At 56.2% G+C, this 14,740-nt stretch overlaps 1 protein-coding gene across 1 annotated transcript in view; it reads right to left on the bottom strand.

Moving 5' to 3' along the window:
* The window catches only part of CNGB1 (cyclic nucleotide gated channel subunit beta 1), a 56,099-nt gene that overhangs the window by 27,341 nt on the left and 14,018 nt on the right, over window positions 1–14,740 (bottom strand). The window contains exons 13-19 of the mRNA XM_053663207.1: window positions 13,737–13,902; window positions 12,682–12,774; window positions 8,296–8,383; window positions 7,701–7,728; window positions 6,166–6,375; window positions 2,744–2,906; window positions 824–931 (exon numbers count right to left, since the gene is read on the bottom strand). Coding sequence (XP_053519182.1) covers window positions 824–931; window positions 2,744–2,906; window positions 6,166–6,375; window positions 7,701–7,728; window positions 8,296–8,383; window positions 12,682–12,774; window positions 13,737–13,902 — 856 coding nt within the window. The remainder of the gene's footprint in view (window positions 1–823; window positions 932–2,743; window positions 2,907–6,165; window positions 6,376–7,700; window positions 7,729–8,295; window positions 8,384–12,681; window positions 12,775–13,736; window positions 13,903–14,740) is intronic.

Genomic DNA, 14,740 nt, shown 5'->3' with positions numbered 1-14,740 from the left:
TGCCTTATTATCCGATACTAATCCCTGCCTAAATCCCCACCCTACTGCCTAAGATGTGAACCACTGGAATACTGGTAAGTTTGGGGGTGGGGAGGTTCTACTTTTTTAATTACTCTGAAGTCTCCACAACTCTGATAAACTCCAAAAATTATGGATAGAAAAAAAAAACCTGGAAGAAAAGCCCGGTGACTCCTATGGCTACTCCAGGAGCTACGGCTGGGAGGGGATTCACCATCCACCAGGCTAAGGCCGCAGGAAAACATCTCCCGCTACCTGTCCCACCTTGGGGTGGCTGGATGTGAAAGACACAGGTCCCATTGCCAACACAGCTGCCTCCAACATCGTCCTACAGACCAGCTGCGGCTGAAACCTCTGGGAGCTAATAAAGGAGGAGTCGCCGAGGCCCGCTGTATGAGGTCCTGACCCAGCAGGCTGGGGTGGGCCTGGGCGTCTGCATTTCTCACCAGCTCCCCGGGTTGGGCTCCTCCTGGTCCTTCCTCTCCCACTGACCCTTTCAGGGGTCCAGCATCAGGAGCCAGCGTCTGCCTGAGGCTCCCCTCAGCCTCTCCTTCACAACAGATTCCCTGCACAGGGACACCTCCCTCTCTGGCTGTGGATGCAGCGGGACCCCAAGTCTGAGCCAGTTTTTCAGACTTTGCAGAACTCCCAGGCCAGCCAGAAGCAGCATGGGCAGGAAGTCAAGGGCAGAGTCTGCCTTGTGGTGGAGGGTTCTAAAAGCATCCATGGTCCTCCCCACTCAGCGCCCATCCATCCCCACCCAGCCTTCGGACTCTCTGAGACCCCAGATGTGGCCCCTACTCACTCAGTGTCCTGTGGGGTGGGGGTCTCTGACCAGGCGATCATGGGGGCCTCGGTGGGTGACAGCACCCTGAGTTCTTCAGCCTCATCGTCTTGAGAAGGCAGCCGCTTCCTGCAGGGACACAGATGGGGAAGGGGCCTTCGGCGAGGGCAGGGGCCCTGGCAGATCACCTAGAGCCAAATCCTGGGTGGGGGCAGGACAGACAATGCTGCTGCCCAGGGGCCTCACTTGCCTGCAGGGGACAAAAGGGAGAAGGGGGGGTCCTAGCTGCTCTCCAGGCCTCAGTCATCTGTTCAGTGGCCGAGCACACCAGTGATAGTGACTCGGTCCCGGGCAAACCTGAGCCAGCGTCCTGCCCTGCCTCTTACCAGTGTGTGACCTTGGCGAGTTACTTACGTTCTCTGAGCCGCCTCAGTTTCCCCTTCTGTGAAATGGGGCCAAATCTACCCAACTTAGTGAGACACTTACCTCTCAGTCAGGCCTCAGCTTAAACATCCTCTCTCTTTCCCCTTCCCAGTCCAGAGTCGCTGCCCTCCCCTGCACCCCGCACCCCTTTCTCTGGGGCCCCACCCTCTCAGCTGCTGTGAAGTCTCCGGGGCCCCCAACTACATCTGGCTAACTCTCCTGGAGGCTCAGTCCCCCTCCCTTTGCAGATGTCCCCAGCTGTGAAAGTTGGTGTCAGGGAGTCCAGTTGCTAGTTTACAAGGTGACCTGGGACAGGCCCTTCCGCACCTGGAGCTCCAGGTGCCTTATCTGAAGGACAAAGATCAAATTATTGCCCATCATCCAGTCCAAGTCCTCCACCAGGCACTGCATATGGGGCCTCTGGGGTCCCGACCAACGGCGTCCAGGTGTTACCCCACCTGGGACTCTTCCACCCTCAACCCCATGCCTCTGGATTCTACCAGCGGGGCCTCTGCAGGGACACGCTAGGAGGGCTCTGAAACTGTCCTGCTACCTTCTGCCAGCTCGCCTCAGATGGCAAAACTCATGAGTGACCACGTTCACACTCTAATTAAAGGGATGGCCACAGACATGAGAAGGCTGAGGCCGAAGTCCCACAGGGGGGACCCACACTCAGCCCTCCAGCACCCCCTCCTGAGCCTGGAGAGCACTGGCAGCTCCCCGTTAGCTTCACTTTATCAGTCACCAGGCGCTGCCCTGCACTTCACGGTTTGCCCACAGCTCGCCACAGGACCTGTCTCGGTGAGCTGGCTCGGGCCGTCCCAAACCAGCTCCACCCATGCAGCCACAAATCCACCTCAAGAGGATTAGAAACATCTGCAGCCTTGACCAGGAACCCCACCCGTGAGCAAGGAGCCCACAGACTGAGAGCAGAAGGCCAGAAAGTTCCTAGCGCCGTTATGGACAGTGGAAGGAGGGGGAGCTGGATGGCCAGTCTGGCACACAGAGCTGGAGGAGCGTCACGGGGCCATCAGAAATGAGTGCTAAGGAGCCAGGCTAGCAAATGTAAAGGGGATCAGCAAACAAAACTGATCCAAATCACTCCTTCAATTAAAAGCCCTGAAAGGCACGGGCCCATAAACAAGGTGTGGAAGAGAAAACAGTAATAAAATGCCGTCCAGTGTGTTGGGGTTGTGGATGATTATTTTTCTAGTGCTCTTTGGTGTTCCCATGGCATTATTTTATAATAAAATGGGGGCTGGAATTCAGCCTTGTCACACTCGTTGCTGCTTCTTACACACAGCTGAAGGTGGGTGGGTCAGGGCTTCCCGGGGGAGTTCATTGTCAAGCCCCACGCCAAGAATTGGGGGAACCAAGAAAGGAGGGCACAGTCCCAGTCCCAACGCCAACTTGCTGAGTGGCCTTGGGCCAGTTGTTTCCCTCTCTGGCCTCAGTCTCCTCATCTGCTTAATGGACAGGTGGCACAGTGCTGTGAAAAGCCCAAGAGAAGCATGAAACCTGCGGGTCCCTGCGGCCGACCCCGGGACCGTGAGGGTGTCGGATTTGGCAGGAGAAGGTGGCGGCAGCTCTGGTGAGGGCGGCTTGTCCTCCTTGATGAGGGGGTGGCGGTCAGCATCCGTATCTTCCACCTGCACTTCGGGGTGTTCTTTTGTGGCAGGTACTTGGGGAGAAGAAGGAAGGGACAGTCAGAGGGAGGGAGGGAAGACCAGGGCCCTCCTGTGTCCTTCAGAGAAGCCACGGAAAGCAGGTTTGGAGCAGGACTGGCAGCCACCTCCCAGTGGAACCTGCCAGGGGGCTCCATGCAGGACATGCAAGAACACGGATCCCAAGGGCCATGCAACCCCAGACGCCAGTCCAGGGCCCACAAAAAAAGCCACGAACCACAGGAGTCCCAGGAGCTCCCAGACACAGCCTGCGGCCCAGGTGTCCAAAGCCCCACCTGTGTTCCCTGGGCCTGGGGAAGCATCAAGGACCCCAGGTTGGGGTGGGGGGATCAGTACTCAGAAAGGCGTGGGAAACCCAGGGGTGCCCGAGTCCTGGGGCCAAGCCTAGCACAGCCCGGCTTGGCTGCTTCCCTTCTCTGGGCCTCAGTTTCCCCAACCTGAGGTGGGGGTGATGGTGCCTTCCCAGGCCTGAGCCGAGGGGCACATGGCCCTATTCTCTTAAAGGGCTTCAAAGGGAGACATCTGGAAGTCTCCTCCAGTCAAGGGTAACTGCCTGTCTTTGTCATGAGTATTGGTCCTCTTTGGGTGCCTATTTGGTATTTCTTTGTTTTTGTACATGCCAGAAGCCCCCCAAACCTATCAACCCAACCCCTCTCCTGAGGCCTGAGAGGCCTGGTGCCAAGTCCCACGTCCGGAGAATCTGGCCCTCCCCCTGGAGCCCGGGTGTGGCCTGTTCCCCACCCTGGGGACTTGGGACCAGGTCTGCTCCGAGGTGGAGCTCGGAGGACACTGAGGGGTGGAGGGGGTGCCCCCACACCCCAGTGCACCTGGCCATGTGACCTCCCCACAGCAGCCAGGCCCAGGCCTGAGCACCGGCCCGGCAGGGACACATCCCCCGATGGGGAAAGGGAACATCCTGAAAACACCTGTGACTTCTTTTTTGATGCCACCACGGGGAGAGCCAGCCCTCGGCAGAGTTTGGTGGAAAGAACCTAAGCAGGTGTCAGGTCTTTGGGGCATTGGTCTTACTAGGCCCCATGCTCCCAGGAGAGGAGAATGAGCAGGAATAGAGACTTTTTAAAATGTAGTAAGTGCTGCCAGACTAACAGGAGACGCCCGGGCTGTGGGAAGCAGGAGAGACCATGAGAGGAGGGGACTGCATGCTGCTTCCTGGCAGACTCGGGAAGGAAGCTGGTGGGGGCAGAGGCATGGGGGCAGCAGGGACCAGAGCCCCACCGCCCCTGACACGGTCCCGCAGAAAGCACCCACGCCTCCCCAACCAGGAGTTCGTCTCGCAGAGCCTGGGTGGGGGCGGGTGCTCCCTGACCCCTGAGTGAGACCTGCCACCTTGATGGCCCCAAGGGAGGAGGGAAACTCCTGGTGTTTGTGTTTCTCAAACAGTGGAAACTCGAATAGAAATCATATTGGTTTACATCATAGTGATTTCTAGAACAAGAACAATAGTATTAAGAATATAAGGAATAATATTTATAACTGCTTAGAGAACAATAATATTTACTGTTGGCACTTTCTGTGTGCCTGCCAGGCATTTGTTATACTAAACTTCAAGTGCTTTGCACACATTCTTTTTCCCTTCCCAGCCGCTCTACGAGGTGGCTTGCACTGTCGTCCCTGTTTTGTGGGCCCAGGCAGCCGGGCCCAGAGCTCAAACTCTACCCCGTCCTGAGGCTGGGGACCAGCACACACAGAGGCCCCGTGTAAACCCAGCTCACGGGTGCCAAGCAGCAGCACCAAGAATGCTCTCACCACGGCTGTCATTGACTTTGCCGCAGCTAAAGTCCTGTGTCTTACCACAGCCAGTTTTGCCCTCTGTCCCAGTGTGTCCCTGGGAATATTTCTCAAAGTGTGGGGCTCCCAGGGACAAGGGGGGGGGGGCACAGGGTGACTTCAGGTGGCACAGAGCAGGTGAAGGACAGCACAGATGAGAACACTGCTCTCATTCCTACCGTCTAGGTCCCAAACGGACAGAGCGGAAGTCTCAGGCTCACGCTCCTATGGCTGCAACACCTTGGTGACCCACTCCCACCCCCTTTTTTGTGGCTGGGAGAGCAGGTCTTCAGCCGGCCACCCATCTCACTACAGATCATCAACATCACTTCGTTTTCAGTGCCTTTGTGGTTATTTCTATTTATGGCAAGCCACACAGGTTTTCATTTCAATAGGCAAGACAAGTTTCCTGCTTAGGTAGATGCCATCAAATAAAAAAGCACACCCGTTGAAAGAAAAGTAGTAAGCAAATAAAACAGAGTTGGTACGGACTACAAATCCTGGAGTGATGTGTGGGGTAAAGGTCGGGGCCCCTGTGGAGTGAGCGGACTTGGGGTTCACCCGGAAGCCTGAACCTGGCCACCACCCTTGTCATGCGATGATGGTGTGCCACCTCTGCCCACTCTGTGCCCACCCCAAGTTGGGAAAAGAAGAGAAGGGCAACAGAGGGTCTCAGGGCAGGAAATGTCGGGTTCTACCTGCTGACTGATGTCAGAGGCTACCTTCGCCAGTGTCATCCAAAGATAAACAGATCAAAGGGAAAGTGGGTGGAGCTGAGTTGTGTTGGGACAAACAATGACTAGGGTGCGTCCCGAATGTCTGAGGGCTTTGGCATCAGGCAGCAACTAGCAAGCCCGAAGGCCACTGAGGGGACCATGTGGCAGTTACACAGAGCCAGGCAGGCCTGCCCTCGGCCCTGGCCCCTGAGGATACCTCCTTTCCCCCTGCCCTGCCCGCCAGCCTTGGGGCCCTCTCCTTTCCTGAGATGGAATTGCAGGGCAACAGTCCTCAGAAATGCCAGCGCCCAGCAAACTCTCGAGGTCAGAAGAGTCTGTCTGAAATGGACACCCACATTCCTCTTCTGCTTCACTCCCCTCTGCTCGTTCTCTTCCCCCACCCGCTCCCCACCCCAAGCCTCTTGGCCTGGAGATCTGAGTGACTTGTTCACACTAGGGTGTGAGTGACTACTTGTACAAAAAAAATTATGATCTTCAGAAAGCAATGTTTAACCCAAAGAAATGAACTGCTAATTGTGGAATTTTAGGTACAGAGAGAAGGGGTCTAATCTAATGACCTTCAAGTCACCACAAAGCACGATGAAAGCATAGATAGCATAGGAAGAAGGGGTGGTTTTCCATGAGCCCAACTCGTGGTCCCATACCCTGACTCCAAAAGCATGCTGGGAAATAGCCTCAGCCATGCAGAAGCACAGAGCACAGGCGCAAGCATGCTGAGTAGAAATGCTACCTAGGCGGCGGACGGAGCTCCTGGTCACCTTGGCGAAGTTGGAGTTGGACAAGGTCGTCCTCCGGGAGATGAGGACAGGGATGCGGGTGATTGGGGGGCGGTAGCTGGGCATATTCGGGAGGTGCTCCACCAGGTTTGGGGGTGCAAGCCCGAGGGTGACCTGGCCAGGTGGCTGGTCCTGGACCAGGCGACTCAGCTCCACGTCCCGGCCTGGATTAGCCATGGTGCTGGGACCAGGGGAGTCTCAGGTGGAGGCGGGACTCCGGGGACTGCAATGAGGAGCAAGGAGTTAGGGAGGTGGGGCCAACACAGACCAGCCTGGTGCCTGCCTGAGCCTGCCGCAGCCACACAGGAAGTCTGGGGCATCCCTCTTGTCCCTGGAATTCAGTGTCAAAATGCATGACCATGTTATGAGCTGATCCACCCAACAGCTCTAAGGACCAGCCCAGAGCCACCCCCGACCCTTGCACTCTCTCTTTAACCAATCACCAGGAGCATTTCCCACCCGAGACTCAAACTAAGTCAAAATCAAAGAACCTAGAACTCTCAGACCCTTAGACGCATAGGCTCAAGGCTCAGACATTCCTAGCCTTGCAGGATTTTCCATCCCAAAGACAGAAACCCTGGAGTTAATTTCACTTACAATGAAAGAAGTAAATTTTCCTAGGGCCTCAGCTCCCAAAGGGGCCACACATTGAATCGCCTGGCGATGCTGGAAATGTCTGATGCCCAGGCCCATCCCAGAGATTCTGATCTAATAGCCTGGGGTCCAGCCAAACACCAGGATTTTTTTTTTAAGTATTTGGTGATTTTTTAAAAGATTTTTAAATTTATTTTTATAGAGAGGGGAAGGGAAGGAGAAAAAGAAGGAGAGAAACATCAATGTGTGGTTGCTTCTCACTGACCCCCTACTAAGGACTTGGCCCACAGCCCAGACATGTGCCCTGGCTGGGAATCGAACTGGTGACCTTTTGTTTCACAGGCCAGCACTCAATCCACTGAACCACATCAGCCAGGGCAACACCAGCTTGTACGGCCAGGGCTCAGTGTCCAGACATCCTCAGACCCCAGACTCTGTCCCCATAGTCCCTATATGGGAGGGGACATGCTGGGTCCAGCCTAGAGACCTTAGCAGCAAGAAAAAGCTCATGGAGTCTAGATATGCCCTTAGCAAGCTCCGGTCCCAATTGTCACTGGTTACATGTTACGTCTGAGCCAAAGCCCCACTGGGTGACGGCCAAGGGAGGTATGTCCTCAGTGGAGGAGGGGCAGGGCTGGCTGAGAGCAGCTTCCCAGGCCTGCTGGTGTTCTGGGGCCTCAGTGCCATCCCCCTGGGCCCTTGGAAATACGTCAGCTGGCTGTGACAATGTGGCCCCAAGATGCAGAGGACAGTTTTGCCTGAGGATGGGACAGGTGGAGGTGTATAGGGACGGTGCAGATGGAGTGAGAGGAGGTGGGGTGCCCCCGCACCCAGGCTGGCCCCAGCCTGAAAGCACAGCCTGGACATTAACCCTCCACCCCCGCCGCATACCTACCTCCTGAGCTGGCAGCTGAGGCCTCCTCCTGAAAAAATAAAGGGGGAAACGGGAGCTGTGACCACCGTGCCCCCTCCCAGCCCTGTGCAGCCCACCTTCTGGGGCATCTGGGCAGGTGGCCTCCACCCTGTAGGGGGTGGTACATGCAGGAGCCCCAGGCCCCGCCCTGACTCATCACATATAACAAGGGGGTCTTGTCACGCAGCCCCATGTGTATGGGAATGAAGCCACCGCAGCCCTCCCGCTGGGCACTGCACTTCACAACAAATAGCTATGTGCTGTACCCAGGAAGGTGCTAGCCCTACTTTACAAAGCAGCCGTCAAGGCCCAGAGTGGGGTGGTGACTCGTCCAGGGCCACATAGCCACATGAGGTCCGGAGGCTCCCCACCCACTGCCACCTCAGGCCCTCCTAACACCATCGGACCCCTGGTATAAGCAGGGCATTGCAGCCCCCACCACCCTGCTCCCCTCTGTCCAGTGGGCACCGCACAAGATCTTGTCCCCTATAAGCAAAGGGACAAGGTCCCAGCCCCTCCCACCGAGACCAGCCCAAGCCTCACAGGGAGCCGGTGCCAGGCCTGGTGATGCTCCTACCTGGCATGAGGCCCTCTGGGTGACCGTCTTGTCTACTCCTCTCGGGTCCTTGCCGGCCTCTGACACCAGACAGCTATCCAGCAGGACGCTGTGACCCAGAGTCGGGGAGGAAAGGTCCAGGGTTAGGGGTGTCAAATGTTTCCTGATCGCTGCTAAGTGCCAGCCCTGCGCCAGGAGCTGGAGTACAAAGGTGCCTGGGAATATGTCCTCGCCCTCCCGATGCTCCCGGCACGGGGAGGAGGGCGGACTGCGTGGCCTGCTGACAGCCTCCCGGTCTGAGACGCGTGAGGGCACAAAGGGCTGTGAAGGGCATAGCCGCAATTCTGCCTGGGAAGGAGGGCTTCTAAGAGGAGGTGACCTCTGAGCTGGACCTCAAGGATGATGACCTGCCCATTGGGAATAGGTGGGGAAGGGTGTCCAGGAAGGTGGAACAGTATGTGCAAAGAAGAATGTGGAGGACAGCTAGAGGAACTGTCCCCTGGGGTAGGATCAAAGGGCACTGTATGGTGTTCAAAATACATGCCCTGCATTTCCTCTCTGAGAGTCTCCAGGCAACCTTGGTGACGATGCAGACAGGGCAGGGAGTACGAGAAAAGTGAGGCCCAGAGAGGTGAAGTGACCTGGCCGAAATCACACAGCACATTGTCACACTCCATACAAACCCTTACACACCAGCCCTGCACTTTTTCCATGCGTGGGAGCAGAGCCACACTGCAACTGCTGAAGCTCTCAGGAGTCCCTGGCCCAGGCAGCAGGCACGCATAAGTGACAGGGACTGAGGGGGATACTCCGGGGAGCAGAGAGGACTGCGGCAAATCAGAGAACCCATGCCCCCTGGGTCGGCAACCCCCCTCCATTTGGAGTGGGTGCTCAGTGGCCAGATATTCTGATTTTCTAGACAGCCTAAACTACACATTTTAAGGTGGAATCTCCTGATGCTGATAATTAATACAAATTAATCTATCTATATATTAACATGTAGATACTCTAAAGAGCCTGTGTCCAGGCTAAATTAGGGCCTTAGATACCCACATGTGACCTCTGGGTTAACATGTGACTCAGATCGGGGCTGATGTAATTTTTGTGGGTACAATTAGATCTTGCTTCTGCACAGCCCGCTCACCCCGCAGACCAGTCAGCAAGGGGCTCACGGAGGGTGACCTGCAGTGAACCTGGATTCGCCACTCTCGGCCCTCCCAAGGTTGGGGAAGGGGGCGCACAGAGGAGGCAGACCGCAGCCCCAGGCAGTTCACAGCCAGCAGCTGGGAACAGGATCAGCGGGCAACCCCGTCATCACAGCGGCTCTCCCAGGCTGCATGCCAGGCACGGTGCCCAGAACTCTGCATGCAGCGTCTTCCTGAATCCTCCCCCATGTGACCCTGGGAGGCCAGGGCTGTGACTGCCCCCATTCTGGCTTGGAAATCAGAGGCTCAGAGAGCTCAGGTGGCCTGTCCATGGTCACACAGCCTGTACAAGGCAAGTCTGGATAAAACACGGTATCTCTGATCCCAGGGCCATGCATGAAACACTCCAATGCCCGCCTCTGAGTGTCCCCATGACCCCACGCAACAGGGAGGAGTAAGGCGAGTGTCGGCAGGACCCAGAGACCCAGCTCACCTTATTTCTCTTTACTGTATGAGCATTTCCATCGTGAGGGGCCTGACCTGTGGGTGCCGTGCTCCCCACTCTGCCCAGGGAGGAAGAGTCCCTTAAAGAGACTCACTCACAGAAGCGAGGGCACATCACGACACCCGTGGGGCCGGGCACCTCAGGTTTCACGGGCCACTGCCTCCATAAAATTACATTAAAAATTACATTTTGCGACTGCACGTATGGGAAGATTCATGTGTTAATGTTATATAGTAAAACATTCCCTTCCATCTCGAATTTTAATTTTTGGTCTGATTTTAAAAGAAATTAAAACGTTCATATGGGAACTAGGCCCTCCTGGGTTCTCAGAGCCCAAAGCTCCAGGAAATGAGCTTCCCCTAGCCCGGTGAAAGGCTGCCCAGCGTCTGGATTGTTCCAGAGTCAGGCCAGGAAGGCACTGTGTGGCCGTGGGTGTTACTGGGAAGCCCTCGGGCTGTCTCAGTTTGCTCACCTGTCGAATGGGTAGGACTTGCCCCGCCCGTACAGCCCGACTTATTTCGGTGAGGTCAGAGGGCCACTGAGAGTCTCATGGAAAAGTCAGAAAAGACTCCCCATGCCAGGGGTCATTCTCGATTCGCCCTCTCTAACCACTGGTCCGCAGCTTTCCACGTCTGTGGTGCCAAGGGTCTGTTAGGAGCCAGCCCGGCCTGGGACAGAAGGCCAGCCCTGCACCTGCGGGCAGACACCCCTGTCTCTGAGCCCCCGATTGCTCACCGGGGAAATGGGGTTCACGGCAGACGCCGTAGCACAGTGCCTGGCACAGAGAACAGGTGCTCGCCAAATCACAGCTGTTTCTCGGATCGTCCTCATCATCATTATTATCAGTCCCAGTGGAGGCAGTGCTCTTCAGGGCTATGAATCACCCACGTGGGTTGGGAAACGTTTTGTGCAAACATCCCCCACTATTGAGATGCCTAACCAGCCCTACCATGGCCCCATCCGTGCCACCAGGAGCTGTTTGGGGACTTATGTGCCTAAATTCACTTTTGCCTCTGGTCAGCAGTGCCTGCCAAGAAACCCTCTTCTCCAGCCCAGAAGCAGCAAGCCATCAACTTCTGGAAGGTTCCCAAATCCCAGGGAATTCCAAGGGTCAGACGCAGAGCGCCCCTCCCAGTCCCGGGCTCTCCAAGTGAAAGGGTTAAAGGTGCAGGGAGGAGCAGCAGCAGCGGGAGCCCACTCCTCCTCCCCAAGCCACCCAGCAGGCTGTGCCCCCAAATTAAGGCCCTCACAGTCACCTTCAGCAGCCTCTTCATCCGGCACTGTAACCCCAAAAGAAGGGAGGAGGGGAGCCCTTAGGGAGAAGCAGCCACCTACTTGGGTCTTGCTGTCTGTGCCGACAAGGTCGCCCATGGTGCAGGAGTTCAGCTGGGGGCGACGGCACTCATCCCAAGCCCCCAGTCAGGGCCTGCGAGTGGAGACTTCGGAGCACCTTCCCAGCCCCGAGCCTGCAAGGCTGGCTCTGGAGTCAGTGTGGCTCGGGTGATGGATAAGCCACCAGTTCTTCCTGCCTCTAATCAGATTGAAGGGATGTGCAGGGAATTCTGCAGAAGCCCTCCCAGGAGGCCAGGTGGGGACCAAAAGTCTGCGGTTGCTAGGAAAAGCTGAGCTGCTGCCCACAGAGACCTGGTCGCTAGGTGACCATCTGCCAGCATCATCAGTAACCCCTGTGCCTCCACAAAGCTGGCTGAGAGCATCCTTTTCCAGCCAGTGACAGCCAGCCCCTGGCCCACCCTGGAACCCTCTGGCCCCGGCTCTGGGATCACACTCTCTCACCACAGAACCCCCCAACCCTGCCTGGACCCCTCCTGCCATCCAGTCTCCAGTCCAACCTCCCTTAACTCAGGTGTCCAGCTGCCCACTCCTCACCTCCCAGTTCTCCCCCCTGCATCCGTCCTTCCATCCAGTGCCTACCAATCTGCTCCCTCTTGGTGTTTTTTTAGTGAAATCTATTTGACACAACATTGTACGAAATGTCAGGTTGATTTGTCACTGTTAATACACGTTAATATAACATTTATATATTGTGGCACCTCTACCATAGTGACTCTTTTTAGTGGTTGGAATAATTAAGACAGAGTTTCTCGGCAAGTTTGATGAGTCTAACTTTTAGTGGGTTCTGATCTCCATTCTTTACCCTCTGTTTTAACTGAACTCTGGCCGCTGAGATGTTTGTGGGCGTGGGTGGAGAATCAGCCATTAACCCGCGGGGGAGCGGAATCCACCGCAGCAGCCTTGCTGGGCACAGAAGCAGCCGGGGCCACCACTGGGGGCGCTGTGCGGGAGGGAGAGGGCTCCGCGCCTCGGTTTGGTTAATTATGGGGCAGAGCTGGGAGCTTGCTGCTGCGTCCACTCGTTCATCCCTCCGTGCACTCAAACAACTCGTTCATCCCTCCGTGCACTCAAACAAACTGACGTGGTGCCATACCAGGCACATGGCAGCAGACACAATAAACAAAATCCCCCCACCTGCTCCCCGTGGAGGTTGCATTCCCATGTTTGTTTGCATGCATGTGGGGGTGGGGGTGGAGGGCAGTGGGTACTATGGATCGCAGGTCGTCGTGAGCACTGTGGGTGGGGGACCCCAGCTCCCCCAGCCTCCCTGGTCTGTGCCTAGCAGCACCAGCACAGAAGAAAGGAAAGCACCCCTGTGTGCGGCCCCACCCCAGAAGCCTGGTGCCCCTCCCTGCAACCCCACCTCCCTTGGGCACTCCTTAACCAGGGGCCTAAGTGCCTTACTCAGACTCCTCCTCCTCTTCTTCTTCCTCCTCCTCCTCATCCTCTTCATCCTCCTCCTCATCTTCTTTCTCCTCTTGAATCTGGGGAAGCTCCCTGAAATGAGTTCAGAGGCAACAGATAGGCCCTCTGCAGGGGCACCCCGAGTCCACCTCCTGCCCCCACTTTCAGTAAGATGTCCTGTGACCCCCTGAGACCATACCTGAACCCCTCAACCAAGAATCAGCTTGGGGCTCTGGCTAGTGTGGCTCAGTGGATTGAGTGTCAGCCTGTGAACCAAAGGGTCACTGGTTTGATGCCCAATCAGGGCACATGCCTGGGTTGCGGGCCATGTCCCCAGTGAGGGGACACATGAGAGGCAACCACACATGGATGTTTCTCTCCCGCTCTTTCTCCCTCCCTTCCCCTCTGTCTAAAGATAAATAAATAAAATATATTTTTTAAAGAATCAACTTGGGGACCCCCACCCGAGTAGCTCCAGGCTCTCTAGCAGCAAGGCCTCTTCACGGCCTGAGATCCTAATGGTGAATATTTAGCCCCTGATCCTCTCTGAGCCTCAGTTTCCCCATCTTTGCAATGCACTCACAGGCATGTGCAAGAGTCCTGGTTGCAGAATTATTTACGATAACAAACTTCTGAATCAGCCTCAATGCCCATTAACAGTAGCCAGGTTAAATAAGTTCTGGGTACATCCATATGATGGAATACAACACAGATGTAAAAGAAAAAAGTGCAGATGGTCTCTGTGTACTGAAGGTGGAAAGAGCTCAAGCAAAATTGCCAAGTGAATACAGCGAGGGGCAGATGGGTAGGTGCATGCGATAGGCCATGTTTCGTGCAAAAATAAAAGAGGGGAGTTTGTGCTCAGGTGGTTCCTGGAATGGTACAGAAGAACCGGGCAGCTGCTGTGCCCTGGGGAAGGGATGGGTGTCTGGGGGAAAAGGAAAGAGGGAGAGGCAGGCTTGGTTCACTCTCTAGGGCCTTGCATGCCTTTGAGGTTCTGGGCTGTGTGTCCCTTATCTTCCCAGTCTTTGTTCAGGGCCTTCTTTGGTTCCCACCTGGGCATCTCTTCCGCGGCCACGTGCTCCTCTTCATAAGCTGGAGTCACCACCTCTGAGCCCTGTGGGCTGCTGCTGCCCTCCTGATGCTCACCCTCCTCCCGGTGAGGGTCAATCTCTTCCAGCACGAGATCCAGCTCCTCTCGCCCTCCGGGCAGGATGCTGACTGCAGGGGACACAGGGTGTGGGAAGAGTGGGCCTGAGGCCCTGAGTCCCAGGGACCCCACGGGGAGCCTTGGCCCTCACCAGCTGTGCAGCGGCCCTCAGCCAACCCTGGCCACGGCACCATTATCAACAGGACCCTTAGCAACCAGATCAGTGCTGTTGTGATGGGCTGATGCCCATGATCACTCACCCTGTCTCCTTCCGTTCTCCCCCGACCCTGTTCTGCTTGAGACGGAGCTTCCATTATAGGTAGTCTTTGTTTCTCTTTGAGACCCCCTTCTTGGGGTTTGTGTGGAGCAGAAACTGCTTCTAACCACAGTGTTGCCAAAAAACCCAAGCTCGAGGCCCACCAGCCACATCCAGGTGCAGGGTGGCCTGCAATGTCCCAAAGGGATGCAGAGAGAGAGCTTACCCACAGCCTGCCTCTAGACGCCACCCACTGGTGACAGCGTACGTCATGCCCATAATCTCAGCACCTGCTTCTGGGAGTCATTTTCTCCTTGGTAAACCTAGAGGCTCCGCCCCCTGAGGGGGTCAATTCTCTGAAGGTGGACCCTCCTTCAGAGAAAAGTCTGCAATTTCCAACATTTCCCCACGTACCCTGGCCCCTGCCCATGAAAACACTGGGGCTGTGAGCCTGGCAGAAGTGCGAGCAGGGGAGACTCATCAGGAAGCTAAGCCCGCCCCCAGGCAGGAGAGAAGGGGAGAAACAGGGAATTGCCTGGACACCAGGTGTTTCCAAAAGCCCCGGGGATCTAGGTGGCCCTCGGGCCAAGCGTGAATTCCTAATGGTGACTTTAAGTGGAAGCTGGCCTCCAGTCTGACCCTGCGACTTTGGA

Source organism: Artibeus jamaicensis, unplaced genomic scaffold, assembly GCF_021234435.1.
Source record: "Artibeus jamaicensis isolate MK-2021 breed Jamaican fruit bat unplaced genomic scaffold, CSHL_Jam_final contig_3152, whole genome shotgun sequence".
Lineage (NCBI taxonomy): Eukaryota > Metazoa > Chordata > Mammalia > Chiroptera > Phyllostomidae > Artibeus > Artibeus jamaicensis.
Note: the sequence above shows the minus strand (reverse complement) of the source record. Positions and strands in the feature narration are given on the sequence as shown.